This window comes from Caretta caretta, chromosome 17 (genome assembly GCF_965140235.1).
Source record: "Caretta caretta isolate rCarCar2 chromosome 17, rCarCar1.hap1, whole genome shotgun sequence".
Taxonomy (NCBI): Eukaryota; Metazoa; Chordata; order Testudines; family Cheloniidae; genus Caretta; species Caretta caretta.
The window spans coordinates 12,559,017-12,577,349 of NC_134222.1; the positions used below are offsets into that span (position 1 = coordinate 12,559,017).

Here is an 18,333-nt window from a genome sequence, read left to right on the forward strand (position 1 = left end):
ATAATTCAAACGGAAGCATTGATTTTGATAGTTATCAAAAATGGATATCAAGATTTCAGATGTTTGGGGTCTCCCTCCCCCCTTCTTAGCACTGAATGCACTAGGCACATAGGACTTGCTAGACTGGATCAGACCCCAGGCCCATCTAACTTAAGATGATGTTATCCACAGCGGTTGGTACCAGGTGCTTCGGAAGAAGGAAGGTGTAAGAACCCCAGAGTAGGCAGATATGGGATCATCTGCCCACACTCTTAGAATGTATGTCTGGTAGGGTGACCAGATGTCCCGATTTTATAGGGACGGTCCAAATTTTTGGGTCTTTTTCTTATATAGGCTTCTATTACCCCGCACCCCCTGTCCCAATTTTTCACATTTGCTGTCTGGTCACCCTAATGTCTGGAATCTTTCACTTTCCTCTTCGTCTTTGCTTTTTTCCTCTCCAGATTTTCAAAACTTCATCAGCTTCTGCAAAGCTAGAGTTGCAGCTTTTCATTTTTCTCTTTACTCTGTCGCTTATTCATTTTATTGTACTGGGGGCGGAGGGAGACAGGAAAAAAGGAGAAACAAATTTGATATTTTGGAAAACTTTGGGTTGCAGAAACAAGAGTCCTAACATTTTCCTGTGGAAAGTTTTGGTTTAGATAAAACTCCATTTTGAGGGGCAGGAAACTTGTGTTGATTGAAAAACTTCAGCCAGCTCTAGAATCCTGCCTGACCCTGCAGTGGGAAGTGAAGAATCAAAATCTGGAGGTGACAGACATGATCATACTTTTAAAGAATGGGCCTAACAAGATTTTCCCAAACTTTGGGAGTGTGTCACTCTCGATCGGAACTTCCCCAGAGTTCACAGATATGCAGTTCGGGGTCTGAGATAAAGTGGCAGGTTCTTCTGTTGATCCACTTTGTAAAGTGTCCCACACAGAATTCCTGTTGACCCACTGTGGTGGGTGTTGCTCATTAACTCCACCTTGGAGGTGAGAGTGACTCTTTCCGGCATAGGAAACTAAAGTCTGAGACAGGGAGGCCTTGGAGAAAAACCAAGTACAGCCTAGCTTTCTTCCCACAGATACTTCAACTGCTGTCAAGGAACCCCAGGCAGAGGGCTGTGTTCGGGCACTAATTCTGCAGGTACATATATGCATGTGATGGATTCAAGCAGGGTAAAGGACTCTGCCTTTCATAGGGGTTTCGGTACAAGATCCTCTTTCTAGCTTATATGGACACAAAAATGATGTCCTCTTGCAGTGTGCACCTTTACATGCCAGAATCTGAAACTGGATACATACAGTTCTGTTTATCGCTATAACAGAGCAACCAAAAATCACCCTAAATAAAAGGTAGCATGTCAGCATTTTTCATGGTCTGTGTGTATATAAATCTCCCCACTGTATTTTCCACTGAATGCATCCGATGAAGTGAGCTGTAGCTCACGAAAGCTTATGCTCAAATAAATGGGTTAGTCTCTAAGGTGCCACTAGTCCTCCTTTTTCTTTTTGCGAATACAGACTAACGCGGCTGCTACTCTAAAAGCAGTACTGTGTGTTCTGTTTGAATGGGGAGTTTCCAGACATGGGAACCTTAATCCTTCATCTGAATAATCATATTGGCCTGGAAGCACCTAAAATTGACAGGAACCTGTTAGGCCCGATTTTCAAACATGGGACCCTATGTTACCTTTTCATTCACATAGAAAGTTGCTCTTTTCCCCCTCCTCTCCAGCAGGGCTGGTGACGGAGATCAGAGAGTGAAATCATAGTCGTATTGAAGTCAACAGCAAACTCCCCACTGATATCAGTAGGGCCAGGATTTCACCCGAGTACACGTCTGCGCTGTAGGCAGAGGTGTGACTGCAGCGAGTCTAAGCATCCCCACACAGGTTTAATCTAGCTCGCGCCGCTAAAAGTAGCAGTGAAATTGCAGCCGGACAGATGCTGGCGCGGACTGGACACGCCCACCTAGAACACTGGGCACATACTCATTGCCTGCCTAGCAGGGCTCTGCGCTCTTGTGGCGTTGTTACTATTTTTAGCTGCGGTAGCTGGATGAAAGCTAGTGTGTTGTGTGCCCACACCCGCTGCAGTCACAACTCCAGCTGCAGCGTAGACAGGCCACTAGAAGAGTGCTGGGGGGGGGGGGTGGAGGCTCTTTTGGAGGCAGTTCCACCGAACTGCTGACGTGAGCAGAACTCCGCAGAGGGTTTGTGTTGGTCTCCGGTGATGTGTGTGCTTAAAAATGAAACAGACCCCTGAAATCACTTTCAACAATTGGTATCCTCCAGCCGTTCTCCCGAGACTTCAGCGTGCCATACAGAACCACACCAGGCACACTCATCCCTGCACAAGTCAAAGCCATCCATCATATGAGTGTACATTCAATACGTTTGTTGTCTTTTAGGGCTGCTCGAGGTAGCTCCAGCTGTAAGAGCTTTCTCACCTCTCCCCAGGGGATCTGCAAAGCCAGCTGCTCTGAATGACATCACTGGTAACTGGGAATGACAGCTCAGGCCAAGAGCTGTCTGAAACATAGCACAGAACCAGTGACCTGCGGTAAGCTGAAGCTAAGAAATCCAACCCCATTTTCATAGCACTAGGAGCGTGCACTATGGATTAACATGCACCTGGTCTGGGGGAACCTATACTACTGTAAATAATGGACGCCCAAGACTCTTCCGGTGTAAGTTTCCACCATCTTCTTCGGAAAATACAAAATGATGAGCCCGACCTTGCATTTTGGGGGTGCTCAGTGGGTTAAATTCGATTCTCACGTGCACGTGGCAAAATAAAGAGCCACCAGACCAGAGGAGTGTGATGCCTTGGGAAGAAAGCTTCCATCAGAGAAATAAACAGGGTGGGTTTCTTCTGCGAGGCAACTTATTAAAGAGGGAGAAATAAAGCTGTGAGGCAGCATGGTGAATTACATAGGGCCCTGCACTGGGATTCGGGAGACGTGGCCCTGCCACTAGGTTGCTGTGTAACCTTGGGCAAGTCACTTGGTCTCTATCTTGTCCCTTTAAACTGTAACCTCTTTGGGACGGGGACCGCCCCGTACTGCATCTACACACAGTACTTAGCACAAGGGGACCCTGCACTCAGCTGGGTCTTGTATTCATGAATGCCGTGACAGTAGTGCCTAATAGTAATGACATGAAAAATGCAATATTTTAGTTTTGCAGAACTGTGTTCAAAAAAGCCTGGTGGCCCCACAACAATATGTACCCACAACAGCTATTAACATCACAAATATGCAAAAAGATCCTTTACATGCTACTGGATGCAAAGCCATTTTTGTTTGAAAATGAGCCAGTTTTTGCTTTTTTTTAAAGCATCCTTGTTCTTTAGTGAATTGTGAAAATTTCCTATTTTTAATTCATAACAATGTGCAGGAAAAGATTTGCGCAGCTTTGCACTTTAAGATGTGTTTTGTTAATCACTCCTTTCCTAAACTAAGAAAATGCTTAAATCTCAATTCCCCACCATCCCTGAGTTCAGAGATGGGGAAACCGAGGCAGAGAGGGTAGCTAGTGTCAGAGCACCCAAGCCATTGCCCACTGAAGTGAAATATTTCTACTGACTTCAGTGGGTGTGGTCTGTTTGTGGCCCCATTACAGTACCACCGTATCTGAGCACTTCACAGTCTTTATACTGATCCTTACAATACTCCTATGAGGTAGGAAAATGCTGCTATTCCAGTTTTACAGATAAGGGATTAAATGACTTGCCCAAGGTCACAAAGGAAGAACAAGGACTTGAGCCAAGGTCTTGAGTTCTAGACTAGCACCGGAATCACTGGACCGTTCTTTTTCTCTGAACTATTCTCATCCTTATTGTGAGCAGGACTGGACCCAGAAATACATGCATTAGTAATACAAACAAAACAGATAGCAGTATCTCAGTTGTTGGTATTCTTGTGGTTCTTCTCCCTACTCTGGAGCTGAAGTCTATGAGGCCAGAATTTCACCCTAGGGCTCAAGTCCCAAAATAACAGTAGCTACTTCTCAGTCAAAGAAAATATATGAACTACTCCAAACTATTTTCTGTTCGCCTATATCATATTGCATAACATAATTCATGCACAAGAGTCAAGCCACTGCTGCCAAGATATCAGGTGCACCCCTAGTGAACTGGAGATATCTCCACTGATTCAGCACCCAATTATGGATTGCAAAGTGTTCCTTTCTAGCAGTAGAAAGGAAATATTGCTGATCATAATGGAGCTGTAACTAGAACATTTATTGGTCTGTTCTATCCAGGCAATTATACTCTGCCCAGCACCATGCCACCCGAGTGCCTCTTAGTAGTACACTTGCATTTGTTGGATGTGGTTCTTGTCATTAGGGAACAGCCACGAGACTTTTTAAAATTGTTTCTAGCTGTCCGTGTTACCAAAGTGTGGTGGTTTGGTTTTGTTTAATTGCAAGTCTTGTGATATATGAAGCCTTAGCTCTGGGAGTCATGTTGATTATATAAGAATCTCAGCTGTCCTTTTAAAAAAAGGAAGTGTCTGGTTCCCAGGACTGTAGACAAAAGCCTGAAAACGTGACCCAAGTGTTCAAAAACCAGATAGCAAAAAAATCTTTTTTTTTTTAAATCTTGTGATTTTTTTTTTTTTTTTGGATAGTGGGGATTAGCGATACTAAATGTAGTGGATCTCTTTCTGGTTGATAGCCCTGAAATCCTCTGGACTCAGTGGAAAGATTCCTATTGACTTGAGTGGGCTTTGGATCAGGAGCTGTGAGATTTGTTATGTATGTACAACAGGCCAAATCCTTAAGTATTTATCTAGTCCAGTGGTTTTCAAACTTTTTTTCTGGTGACCCAGTTAAAGAAAATTGTTGATGCCCATGACCCAGTGGTACTGGGAATGAGGGGTTTGGGGTGTGGGAGGGGCTCAGGGCTGGGGCAGAGGATTGCGGTGCTGGGGTGAGGGCTGAGGGGTGGGGCCGGGAATGAGGGGTTCAGGGTGTGGGAGGGGGCTCTGGGCTGGGGCAGGGGCTTGGGGTGCAGGAGGGGGACAGGGCTCTGGGTTGGGGCTGCAGGCTCTGGGGTGGGGCCGGGGATGAGGGGTTTGGGTTGCAGGAGCAGGCTCCAGGTCTGGGGGTGAGGGGGCTCAGGGCTGGAGCAGGAGATTGGGGCATGGGGTTAACTCAGGCAGCTCCGGGTCAGCAGCGCCACGGGGGTGCTAAGGCAGGCTTCCTACCTGTCCTGGCACCGTGGACTGCGCTGCACCCCAGAAGCAGCCAGCAGCAGGTCCGGCTCCTAGGCGGAAGTATGCAAGTGGCTCCGTGTGGCTCTTGCCCTCAGGCACCGCCCCTCTAGCTCCCATTGGCCAGTTCCTAGCCAATGGGAGTGCAGAGCCGGTGCTCGTGGTGGGGGCAGCATGCAGAGCCCTGTGGCCCCCCAACCTAGGAGCTGGACCTGCTGCTGGCTGCTTCTGGGGCACAGCACAGTGTCAGAACAGGTAGGGACTAGCCTGCCTTAGCTGGGCAGCACCGCGGACAGGACTTTTAACAGCCCAGTCGGTGGTGCTGACCAGAGCCACCGCAGCCCAGTGCCTTCCATTCCGTGACCCAGTACTGGGTCTGTGACCCGTAGTTTGAAAACCACTGCTCTAGTCTATAAGCAAATCTCCACTACCTTCAACAAGAGATTTCCCTAAGGATTGAGGAAAGTCTGACAACGCATTTTGGGAGTTAGCTGTAGCAACTGCCAAGTGGGCTTGTCAGACCTTTGTGAAAGCATGAAACGAGTTGTTTCATTCTTAGTGTTCAAACACTTGCAGTGAGACTGTGAAGAGTGAGCAAATCTTCCTAGGGCGATGCCTTTGAAGATTGCAACAAATGAAATTGCCCCGTAAAACAATCTTGGCTCAACTCAGTCCAGTACAGTCACTTGATATCCAGATTACCCTACAGATCTCTCTGCAGGAGGCAATGATGCTGACACTTGCCCATGGTGATGCTCTTTAAAAAGCTCTCAACTGTTCCCAGCCAAAGGCCCTTTAAATAGGGTTAGTACTCACTCATGCATTGATCCAGAGCCTCAGTTACCTTAGAACAGTTTTGTGCTTCTCCACTGCCTTAAACTACCTTCCCTAGCACCCCTGCATAATCTATTGGGCATAAGGTGATCCTTGTGGCTGACATGGGGGCTCTGGTGGGGTGGGAAAGGTGTTCATTGTCTGACTGCGACCTCCAGGTGGTAGGGGCTGCACCTGGCCCTCTGTTCTTTGTACTGTAATAAACAATTTGTCTGGGTATCATGTTTCGGGCAGAGTTTCTGCTCAACTCTGTGGGGTTTCCCTGTACCAAGCTACAGACCAACATAGCCCTGAGACAGCACTTTTATCTGCTCTTGCAAGTTTATGACCTTGGAATGACAGCATAAAAGCCTTATCCTCTAGGGCCCATTCTCAGAGCCATACCACTGTCCTGCAGGGGGGTGGGTGCCCAGGGATTCTGGAGAACACTAAATCACCTCTGGCAGGGAGGAATTCTATTGTTGCTCATAAATAGACTCCTGAAGAGAGGGCTTCATTTTGCCTTTGGAGCACACCAAAGGGCGCGCACAATTTCCTTGGGCAACGATTCCACTGGACGCAAGCTCAAGAGCCTTAGATATATAGCCGTGGCTCTCCCAACTTCTCTCCTCATTCATACAACCCCCTTTGACCCAAGGGGCCTGATTCAATGGAGTTATGCCAATTTATATCCTCCGGGGACCTGGCCCCACATACATAAAGACCAATGATTTTGTTTTAAAACCATTTAAGGAAGGAAACTAGCAGAGATAAAAACAATCCTTAGATGAGCTCCTGTTCAGAGAGACATCAGACAGTAACATCATCAGATTTCAAACAGGCTGTTTGCACTATCTTTGATCTGTCCTTGCCATTTGATTTTGTTAAAGGGAGTGAAATCTCCGTTCAGGCCTAGTTCACAAACTGGCCAGGTCTATCAAATGTTCTGTTCAACACAAGTGGAGGGGGGTGCTGAGATTTTTTTAAATGCCTGGATTAGTCCCTCCTGTGCACCGGTGCTCCCCAGTTGGGGGTAGGTGCCCCAGCCACCCCTGTCTCCCAAGCACCCTGCAATGCCCAACCACCCCCAAGGGGGCACCCCAGCACAGCTCCCCGCTCCCAGCTGTGCTTACCTGGCTCTTGCCGGTCATGGATAAGGTGGCATGGCTGGAGAACCTGGCCCGCCTTGCGCCAGCTCCTGGAGAGCTGGGCCCCCCGGCTGCCCCGCACTCCGCAGCCCAGCTGTCCGGCAGCCCCGCCGACCTGCTGAGGGCTTCCACCTGCCTGGCCAGGCGCTCCACCTGCACGCGCAGTCGCTGGTTCTCCTGCTGTAGCTCGGCGACGGTGCGGGCCAGCGGGCTGGCGAGGCGCAGTACCTCGTCCACTTGCCGGTCCACCCCTTGCTTGAAGACCTGGATGTCCACGTGGATCTCCCGCACAGCGCCCCGCAGCGTGTCCTCGTAGCGCCCCAGCGCCTCGCACACGCTCTGCGCGTCCTGGCTGCTGAGGTCTGCGATGTCGCTGGCCACCGTGTCCATGTTGGGGTGCTGGGGACTCTTGCCGGGCTCCGGGCAAACTCCCAGCCAGCGAGGCTGGGGGCTGCAAACGCAGGACACCCCACTCCTGGAGCGTCCTGGCACCGGTCCCTGAGATCTCCCTGACACAGTTTAGGAAGGCAGCAAGCCGGTCCCTGGTATCAAAAAGGTTGAGAAACACAGGGCTAAGGAAAGCCCCCAGCCCCTGCTGTAGGGCAACCTCCTGCCCGGGGCACTCGCACGCTCACTTCCCCGGGCTCCAGCTGGCTCTGTGCATTCTCCCCGCTCCGGGGGTGCACAAGGCAACTCTGGCAGCTCTGCACAGAAAAGCAAATGAGGGAGGGCGAAGTTGGGGGAGCCCTGGCCGGGAGCGAGAGCAAAGCTGGCTGAGCAGCAGGGCTGGCTGTGTGTGTCTCTCTCCAGCTCCTCCAAGGAGGCGATGCAATTTCAGGAGGGGACAGTGCAAAGGGGTGGGGAGGGGGGCTGGCTTGTTCGCAGCTGCCAGAGGCTGCTTGGCTCTGTCAACAGCTCTTGGAGGAGCCGTGCAGCTGCAGGGGAGATGCTCTGGGGTGGGAGGGGACAAGGGTGGGGGGGAGAGGCAGGGTGGGGAGGGAGGATCAGAAAGGAAAGGCTGTGGGTGGGGCGGGAATTGCGGGAGGAGGTGGCTAGGAATGAGTGGGAGCCAGGGGAGAGGACTGAGCAGGGGGGTTGCATATCTGGTCTTTCCTGTGTTGCTTGGATGCTCCTGCCAAAGTAAACATTCCTTATCGCTCCCTGGGGGAGCCTGGAGGCAAAGGGAGAGGGGACTGGATTCTGGGAGAGTAAAGGCACACACACTCTCCCACATAACTTGTACACGGGCATGTACGCGGCACTCACATAGACCTGCTCCCATCCAGACACAGCTGCACACGTGCGGCGCTCCCCTTGCCACATGCTCTCACACACCTACCAGTGCACAGCCAGGAAGATTCTTGGTATGGCAGGCCACGCAGGTGTTTCCCAGAGATCCAGGTCTCTGGCAGAGGTAGGTGTGATCTACAGAGACACACACGTGTTTGCATTTATTTATGGTATTGACTTATTACCAAAGCTGGCTTTAACCTTCAACCCCCACTGATTTCTCTTTCCTCCTTGATTTGTGTTAACACCCCCTTTTCCTCTCCCGTCTGTGGGAAGAAGGGGCCCAGTTTGCAGCTCTGAGTCAACCCTACAAGCAAATGCCAATGGCCTATAAGACAATAGATGCTTTCTTGCCATAGAAAGGGGTCAGCGCTCAACTGTTGTCCCCTGACAGGCAGCAGCAGCTCTGAGACTGTGGAGTCCAGAATGAGCTGCAAACTCGGTTAAATACTGACGCGATGTATGCCCAAGCAGTAAACCAGGGCAGATCTGGGGCTATACTTGGCCAGGTTTATTCCTGGGGTGACGCCTGCAAAGCCACTCCAGTTAGGAGCCAGCTTTAAACGGGGGCTCGTCACAGCATTGCCATCTGTCAGGCTTAAGATTCTTTTTGTTTTTCTCCAAGCCCCCAGCTGCAGGAATTAGGATATTCACTGGGACATCAGCTTTCATTTATTTAAAGAGAAAAGCTTGGCAGCCTGACCTCTATATGCGCCAAAGAAAAAGGAAGTAAATAAAAAGAATCCCCCGTTCATTTTTAAAATCTCATGATTTTTATGCCAGTTCTTGGGATTTGGGGGGGGGGGGGGGGAGAAGTTGATCAGAATTTTCTCATTGAAAATTTGAACTTTCAATAAAAATAAAAAATAAAATTCTTTCAGCCAAAACCTGAAAATTATAATTTTGGAGGCATTGCATTTTCCATCAAAAAGTTTTAAAAAATTAAAAGGAAAAAACCCCCACCTTTTATGAAAAATTTCATTCAGTTGAAAGCTCAATTTTCAGTCAAAAAAAAATGTTTTGATAGAAATTTTCCAACAAGCCCTAAGCAGCACATATCTGTTCCAAGAAAATCCACTTCTTTTGGTGTGTCTGGACCCAGACAAGTAAAGAATAATTACATCATAATGTTATTTATAAAACCACTTCTCTCCTTGTTCATGCATGTGGAACATTGCACAATTCAGTAAATACAGCAATGTGGAGGAAGGGCCTTCCTGATTTTGGAAGAAATTAAAATCCAGTCTCAAAGTCTCTCTCTCTCTCTCTCTCTCTCAGGATGAGGGACACTTGCTGTTTGTTTCAGACATTTAAAATCATGCCCAGCACTTATTTTTGTTTGTTTGAAATCTCCCTCTTCCAAGACATCGCAGCTGGATGCAGCCCTGGGAATGGAGCAGCCGCCACAAACAATGACAAAGCCAGCATTGAACAGATAATATAAAAAACAAACACAAGAATGAAAAAAATAAACCAAGGGGCAGCATTACCGGGGGAAGAAGACAGACACACTTTGTCTGAAAGCTTCAAGGCTGTCTACGGGATTTAGATGCCGGAATATCATCAAGAACGTGGTGTCCAAATCTCCTAGACAACTTGGAAAATCCTCTCTCGCTCTGAGTTTTGTTCTTTCTGCCTGTGCCTCTTTGTTTAAGTCATGCCTGAAAATAAGATTTTTTTTTAAAATCGAATAATGTCGGTCATCTTTTCGTGCCTGAGCCAAAGCCCCCGAAGTCCATGGGAGGGCATCCACACACTCTTGTCCTTAGTTGTTTGTGCTCTACCTTTTAGGATCAAGCCTAGATTAGACAGGAGCAAACAATGCCTAAGAGCAGCAGTACCATGCCATCTTGTTAGAACAAAAACCACTTGGTTTGTTTCTTCACTCCAAATGAGACACTTCTGGAAATCTGTCCAGTACAATGAAATCAACTCTTTTTTTCCTGCCAGCATCAGACAGGCCTTCACCTACACTGGGCTTTTCACCAGGTTTTGGAACCATGGTGAAATACAGTTCCAGCTGAAATGGTTTCTCGCATGACTTGGCTGACCAGCATGGTTGGGGACCGAACCATTTTAAAAGTGTGAGCTGTATTTAGAAATGGGCTTCTAATCACAGTGTGGAAATTACTTTGCCCCATCCACACTGGCTAAGCAAACCGATACCCAAAATGATTTAGTCAGAATTGTCTCTCCAGCCTTATGAAAAATATTGTAGTGATCCCAAACACCGCAGTTTACATGACCATCGTGCTTTGGATTGTTTGGACTATTACTGTAGAATGGTGGTGTGTTTTGTGTAAGGATTTTGCAGTATTGCTAAATCACCTAGCACTATAGCATCCAGGCATTAGTGCAATTCCAATACATGTTTTAAATACCCAGTGTAGCTGGAGCTTTGGGGCATGTTCTGGCTCAAAGAAAGGTTCCGCTCTGAAAAGTGACTCTGCAAATGGCATTGTGGGCCTTACTGCATCTCAGTGGGTCCCAGATCAAATGTGTTCAGCTTTCAGTTTACACATAAAAAGGTCTGGTTTTAATAACTGCCAGCGCAGCAAACTCCATCCGGGCTCCGAGAATCAAGTCGTTCCATCTTGCACATCTTCAGTGGCGACAAAGATGTTGCAAGCCCAGTTATGCCCTCCCTGACATCTGGCCAAACCCATTGCGTGCAGTGGTCTCGCAAAGGAGTTCCTGACTGTAACCCAGCACACAGTTCCGTCCCTGCTGCATGAAGTGGAATGTTACTAGTATTTGTTTCTGGTAGTGCCCGTGATAGGCTAGCGCTGTACAACCCTGAGTCTGCACCTGGAAAGCTTACACAAAAATGGATTTGAATCTGCAGCTCAACACTCCGTGGGACCAAGACCTCAATTTATTTCTGTCGCTTCCGGCTGTAGTGCTAATAATGTGATAACATTGCCTGCAAAACTGCCTCTGTGCACTCCAAGAATCAGTGCATCAATGGTAAGGGGACTTACCCACATTCATGTGGAATTTTTAATTCAATTTTAATATTTTGGCAACTGTGGGGCACCTTTAGGGAGCCTGAAGTTTTCTTAGAACCCAATCCTGTAAGCCTTTCAGGTGACTCACCCTTATTCATGCAAGTAACATGCATGCAAATAATCCCATTGCAAATAGATCTGCTCCCATAAGGATTATTTGTCTGAGCATTACAGGTTGCCTAAGCTTTTCCCTAATGTTTGACAAGAGAGTTCATCAGATTTAAATATATTTTCCCCCTAATCATTTCTTTCATCAGTTGATCCATATTGTATTCCAACAACTGTTACACCTTCAGAGCTGGTCTGTCATTTTTTAAGTATAGAATGTAAACACTTCCATGAAGCTCGTAAGAATCCTGCTTAGATCCTTTAAAAGAAAAAATCTGTCTCTTTTGATTGGGAGACAGGAAAGAACACTATATTACCTAATCTATTAAATGTTCCAACAGTTATTTCATGGTAAAGCTTACTGCCAAGGTTTTTGTGCGTGCATGTGTTTTTGTAACGACCTATGGAGCTATTTTGGCACATCCGTGCTGACCTGTTGCCATATTTTTTCCCCGGTGTTTGGAATCTTTGATATCAGCAGAGCTAGCGTACAACAATGTTAGACAAAAATAGATTTATTTGCAGCTATAAAGCTTTAAAAATTTCTCCTTGAGGTTTGAGAGTGAAAATCTGGCACATCCCCCCCCGCATCCCCCCCAAGGCATGAGCTCATCCAAATTAAACTTAATCCAATCAATTAACTTCTACCCCATAAATGCCGTCAGTAAATGTAAATCCAAATGCTATCAATTGTCTTGCACGCTTGGGTTATTTGCGAGGATGGATACAGAATGACAAAATAGCCTTTTATTCAATCAGCAGTGTAACATAGAGCTAAAACAAGTATGAAGTCAGTGTTGGTTGGCAAGAAGAAATTCTGCGGTGATTCAGATGTTCCTTTTAACACTGAAATTTGAGTTTGGGATTTGTGGAAAGAAAAAAGGTGGATTGTTATGGGTTCTGTGTGCTCACTCTTTAGTTCCAGTTCCTGCAGAGTAACTGCTTTTCCTTATATTTGGATACTGTATTTGGCATTTTGGATACATATTTGAGGAGGGCGTAATTTGGTCCATAAGCATTCATAGTGTACATTGCAACGTGCAGGGCAGGGTCAGCTGGGGGAAGATATACATGAGGCAGAATACAATGTCCAGGCCCAACAAAGTAGTTTTTGGGGGGATTTCAGACACCAGTCGATCCTTCTGTTTCTGGACCAGGTCCTCAGCAGCATGTGTAAACTGGTACAGTTGATCCATCCAATCCAGTGGCCGTACATGTTTACCAACTACTCTGAGCGTTATTGGAGTACATGTTGGACTTGATTCTGATCTGACGGTTGTTTTATATCAGCCTAACTCCTGTGATTTTAACAGAGATAGTCCTAATTTACTCTGGTGTAAGGGAGAGGAGAATCAGGCCTTTTCTTTTAAGGTAGCTGAATCCAATGCCCCCTACATGAGTTTCTTCTGCTCAGGGGCTGGGAAACTCTGCAGGGTGAAATTTGCTCTCTGTTCTCCTCTCGGAGGGGCAGGGTGGGGAATGGAAAAATCTCAGCAGCTGCAGCTACTGGTTTGTTTTTATTGTGAACGAGGCAGCATAACACAGGGTTAAAAAGGAGGCTCCCAGCCTTTGTTACAGATCTCCACGGGCTGCCAGTCTGTTTTCACTCACAAGATTTACGTCAGTGTGTGCAGTGACATCATGTTCTTTATCTCCCTTGGAACAGGCTGCAGTGCCATAGGGGGCCTTCCAAGTTCCTCTTCTCCTTTCTTTTCATCTCCAGAGTCAGCCTTTGCTGCTGTAGTGCCAGCATCTCTTCTGAGCAACCCTAGCAATCATCAGACTGTGTAAGGCCCTGATTCTGGAAGGGGCTCCAAGCAGGCAGACACCAGCACACCTGCAGGGAGCTGCTTGCCGGATCAGGATCTAGATTTGTACCAAAAGTGCATATAGTAACTGGCTCGGATTATGCTGGGGGTGGGGAGATGTCTACTTGTCAGTTATTCCACTCAGTTAAAAGAGGTTGCGTGACTGTAACTCAGGACATAATTTTGCCACAATTATCTATTACAGTCTGGGCCAGATTCTGCACAGAGCTACAATAGTGTAATTAACTCCGGAGTGACTCCCCTGACTTCCATGACTTGCTCCAGGTTACCGCTGAGATGAGATGTGGTCCTTGTCTCGTGTTACTAAGGTAACCTTTGAGAAGACTGTCTGCTACAATTGTATCTGGCCATAACTATTGTAATTCAAGGCTAGTTGGGTTTAAAGTAGAAAGTAGGGACGATCTGAAGTTGGTGGAGTTGCACTCACTTACACACGTGGTCAGGTTAGCCCCGAGGGCCTGACTAGCCCACTCTCAAATCAGGAGTAACTCCATGAAGTCAGAGGCATTACAGTAGTGTCAAACTGATTTCAGAGAAGAATCAGGCCCCAAGAATCTAACAGAGATGTGTAATCTGCTGTCTTGAGCACAAGACTCTGGGTTAGAACAAAGCCTCTCTCTGCTGCCCTGTTGCTGTGGGATCTTGGGAAAGTCATTTAAACCCCGTGCCTCAGTTTCCCCCTTTTAAACTGAGGTTAATTATACTGACTTGGCATTTAGTGGTACTGGGGGAATTCATTAGTTATTGGGCCAGATCCTCAGCTAGTTTAAGTGGGCTCCACTGAAGTCAATGAAGCTACGCTGATGTACCAGCTGAGGCTCTGACCCAGTGAGAGTCAGCTGGTTTGAGGCATTGCATTATCCAGTCCTGTAGGGGTTTAAGTTGACGTTGGTTCTTTAAGTTAGCACAGTACTGGAAGGATGACAGGTTATTTTGCAATTAGTTCACAAAGGCATCTTTTGTTGCCCTTAATATTGTTCAAATCTTAACATGATACATCTGATAATGTAATATTATCCAGCTACTACATTAATTTCTTAAAACCCAAATACAGACTCGTTTTTTAAAATAGTTTGAGAGGGAGGGAGAAAGGAAGGAAGGAAGGGGTAGGGCTCTCCTGGGAATGGCAGTACCATCTGTACTGAAGGATTCTTACGCAGCATTGTCCTGTCCTCTAACCTCCGTGTTTTTGCAAAACGTCCACATCAGCACAATTGGTTTTCCCCACAAAATCCCAGAAAATGAGATTTGTAGGGTCCATAATGATATGAAGACAATATTTATAACAAGTGGAAGAGTGGAAAGCGGCTTAGACAATGAGTAGCCCAAGTTCCAGTCTCCTGTTCCTAGAAAACCCCAGACTTCGAGCTGAATATTAGGTCCAGTCTATACGCAGTTTTGGTACTGATATAACTAAGTTTAGGAGTGCAGGCTTTTTATTATTGAATTTTACCAATGTAGTTAAATTGCTATAATCCCTAGTGGAGATGCAGTTACGTCACTATAAAGGCACCTTATACTGAGATAGCTTATTCCCCTTCCCATCTGGGAAAGAGCTATATCTTTATACAGGGATAGCTGGGTCCACACTAGGGAGGGGCTGTACCACTTTACTATACCTGTTGATAGTTAAAGCAGGACAGTTCAGGAAAGTTTTGATTCGAGATAGCTAAAACCAAGACTTCAGGGAGGTTCTGATTGTTTTCTCCCAAAATAATCATGCTGAGCTTTAGTCTCATGTACTCTACGGCCACTTTACGCTGCTCTAGTGTGCCGCAGTGTAAAGAGGCCTTAAAGAGTATGTCTTCCCTGCAGAGTTAACTCGGGTGGCGGGGAACAGGGCTAGCTTAACCCAGCTGTGAGTAGCCACACTGCAAAGCCCTACCTGAGTTACTGGAACCTTTGTGTTGCTGTGCTTACTCATGTGTGTCCCTAGGACTTCTGGGGGCCCATCTGTCCCTTGGTTCTTAACACTGCAGTAAGCTGAGCTGCTGTACGATTCTGTCTCAGCGAGCTCTGGGAGAGCTTGTCTCTCTTTCTGGGCATGTGGGGGAACTGTGGGAAGGTGTTGGAGGACTGTCAGCACTTCCGTGATTTAATCTGTATCTTCATTGCAAAGTGGGAGGGTTACCAGCCCAAGTGAAAGCAGAACCCAGACTCTAAACCCACCAGCAGGGCCAGCTAGCCAGGGTTAAACTCACCACATAGGTGAGAGGGTTTTGTGTGCAAATGGGAGTGGGGTTAGGGGCAAATAAGAGCCTGTGTTAACTCTGCAGTGAAGATGTACCCAACCCGAGTGTACTTGTACTTACCGATCCCCTTCTTACTACCGTAGTAATGTAAAGTGACATCAGCGTAAAGGAGAATCTGGTCTACTGAGCATGGTGGCCTGAATCCAGGCTGGGAAGCTGAGTTCTAAGACTGACTCCGACGACGTTTGTGACCTTGGGTGAGTCACTTGTCTTCTTTGTGTCAGCTTCCCCACCACTAATTGTGGATAATGGCACCTGCCTACCAGTACTTAAGGGATGTTGCAAAGACTGAGGGACTGATTGTGCTGACATGAAGAAATGGGTGTGTAAACACTGGCCTCAAAATCAGGTTCTAACTGACTAATGTTTGCAAAGCACTTTGACTGATGCCCCAATCTTTATGCATGTCAGTAGTCCTTACATGGGTACATGAGGCCTGAGTAATAAGAACTATTTCTGTACGTGCTGCAGGATTGGGTCAGAAAAGTGCCTGATCTAAAACTCAGCAAAGTCAATCCAAACACTCCCATCGATTTCAGTGGGCTTTGGATCAGGAATGAGACATGGCGACTATAATGTCACTGCTGCCCTAACAACAGAAGCAGTGCCAGGATTTGTGCCGGCATGCATGATGACTATGCACACAGGAGATGGTATTTACAGTAGGTTGCCATGTACATAGAAAGTTTAAAGTTAGTTTGTCCTGCAGACAGATACATTCCACAAAGCCCCTGCAGCAAGCTGTCCTCTAAATAGAATATTTACAACAGGCCACACTGCAGTTGCCTTAATCCAGAAATGCTCGGCAGCCTTGTGAAATCTTCAGCCTTGTAAAATATATAAATATGTGATTTATGCCTCTGGTCTCGTCCCATACTGGGAATTAGACTTGCAGGCTCTTTTTCCCCCTTTCTTACAAAAAAAACAACGAGACAACAGGTGATACAGATGGGGAGCACAAGGAAACAATGAGACATTAATATTTGTCAGTGGTCTAAGAGCACAGTTGTATCACACTGGAACGTGATTGTGAGGAGGCAGATGAGCTGATGTGATGCTGACTATGATTATTGGTCAGTATAGCCCAGGGCAAATTATGTTCAATATTACATCAGCTAATCATAACTAAGCCTAGTCTACCCTGAGCGGTGAGCTAACTTGATTCTTCAGGATAATGTTTGAACAGGATACTGGTTTACAAAAACTCCCATTAGTTTCAGTGGGGTAGGACTGGACCCAATAGCAACTGTAAGTGCTCACTTTGCAGGTCAGATCACTGATCAGAGACACCAGCAGGGGATATATACATTCTCCCATTCCAGTGCCACCTGAGAGATGTGGTTTCCTCCAAACAATCAATATTCCTTAGGCCCAGCTCTTCCAGTTATTTCCAGTGCAAACAGAGCTACTTCCTTTTGGATCTGATTTGGTGGAATGTCCTGCATTCCTGCCAGCTGTGTAGATAGATATCAGCTTTGGCAGTTATCCTCTACATTTCTGAGTGTCTTCAGATAGCTACGGACACAGCCCTTTTCACAATTCCTGCAACATGTATAGTTCACGAGTAACCCAACCCTGCCACCGTATAATTCGATCATGTTGGGATGCACTAGAGGGCAAAGGATAATGCTGTCACATCAGACATTTGAAACTAGAATGGACAAAACGCTAGAAAACAGACTGAAGGAAACTATCCTGCCCTGACTCACAGATTGGACTAAAAAACCTCTTAACTAAAAGGTCTTCAGTAGCATCTATGATTCTGCAGTTCATCATGCAAATCCCTTCTCTGGCTTCTTCTTTGAGACCCTCTGTTTTTGCTTTCAAGACTGTGCCCTGTTTAGCACCCCTCTTACCTCTCTCAACTCTTGTTTCTTACACAAGTAATCCAGGGCCACACTGTCCACTGTTCTATAGTGATGCATTCTTCTTGTCCTCTGTGGAAGCCTTGAAAGCATTTGTGGCTTAACCAACAATAACCTTTATTTATTATATCTGGGTGGTTCGCCAAACTCAAAACTCTGCAGGCAATTAGGAGGTCTGGCAGCTCATGGGGAAAACATGTTACCCCACAGGAAATGTTGAGCATTTCTTTACTCCATGCTCATTTATTAGCATGTCAAACAGGAGATACGACCTTTTGCAAAACTCTAAAGCAGCATGAGCTTGAAAGGGTATAGGATGTGACGATTGGGTTTTTAACTTTTCTCGTTCGTCTTCCAACCTTTTCCTTCTCTAAGGCCTGCTTTTCACTTGAAAGTTAGCTATAGCCATGTCAGGTAGGGGCATAATTTCTTACCAAAACAGGTAAGTCGGTAAAAGCCCCAGTGTGGATGCAGTTATACCAGCTTAAAGATGCCTTTTGCTGATGTAGTTGTTCTCCTTCCCGCTTGGAAATAGCTACGCTGGTAGAAAGCACCTCCTTTATACCAGTATAACTGCAGCCACACTACGCGGCGCTGCACAGCTTTAACAATACTGGTATAATTAAAGTGGTACAGCTTTCCCATGTAGCCAAGGCATGATTTCTTGTGCACAGTATTGTTAGTGGAACATGCTGCACATGAGGGTAGAGGACTCCCATCTCCAGAGCCATCTGTCAGGCACCTTTCAACACTAAATGCACTACAAAACAAGAAAGAAGCCTCCTATTGGGGTAGAAACATAGAAATGTAGGGCTGGA

The 18,333-nt window shown here is 46.6% G+C and overlaps 1 protein-coding gene across 1 annotated transcript in view; it reads right to left on the bottom strand.

The window, feature by feature from the left end:
* Window positions 1–8,122, bottom strand: part of SMTNL2 (smoothelin like 2) — a 46,020-nt gene extending 37,898 nt beyond the window's left edge. The window contains exon 1 of the mRNA XM_048824069.2: window positions 7,149–8,122. Coding sequence (XP_048680026.2) covers window positions 7,149–7,553 — 405 coding nt within the window. The 5' untranslated portion in view covers window positions 7,554–8,122. The remainder of the gene's footprint in view (window positions 1–7,148) is intronic.
* Window positions 8,123–18,333: the final 10,211 nt, after the last annotated feature.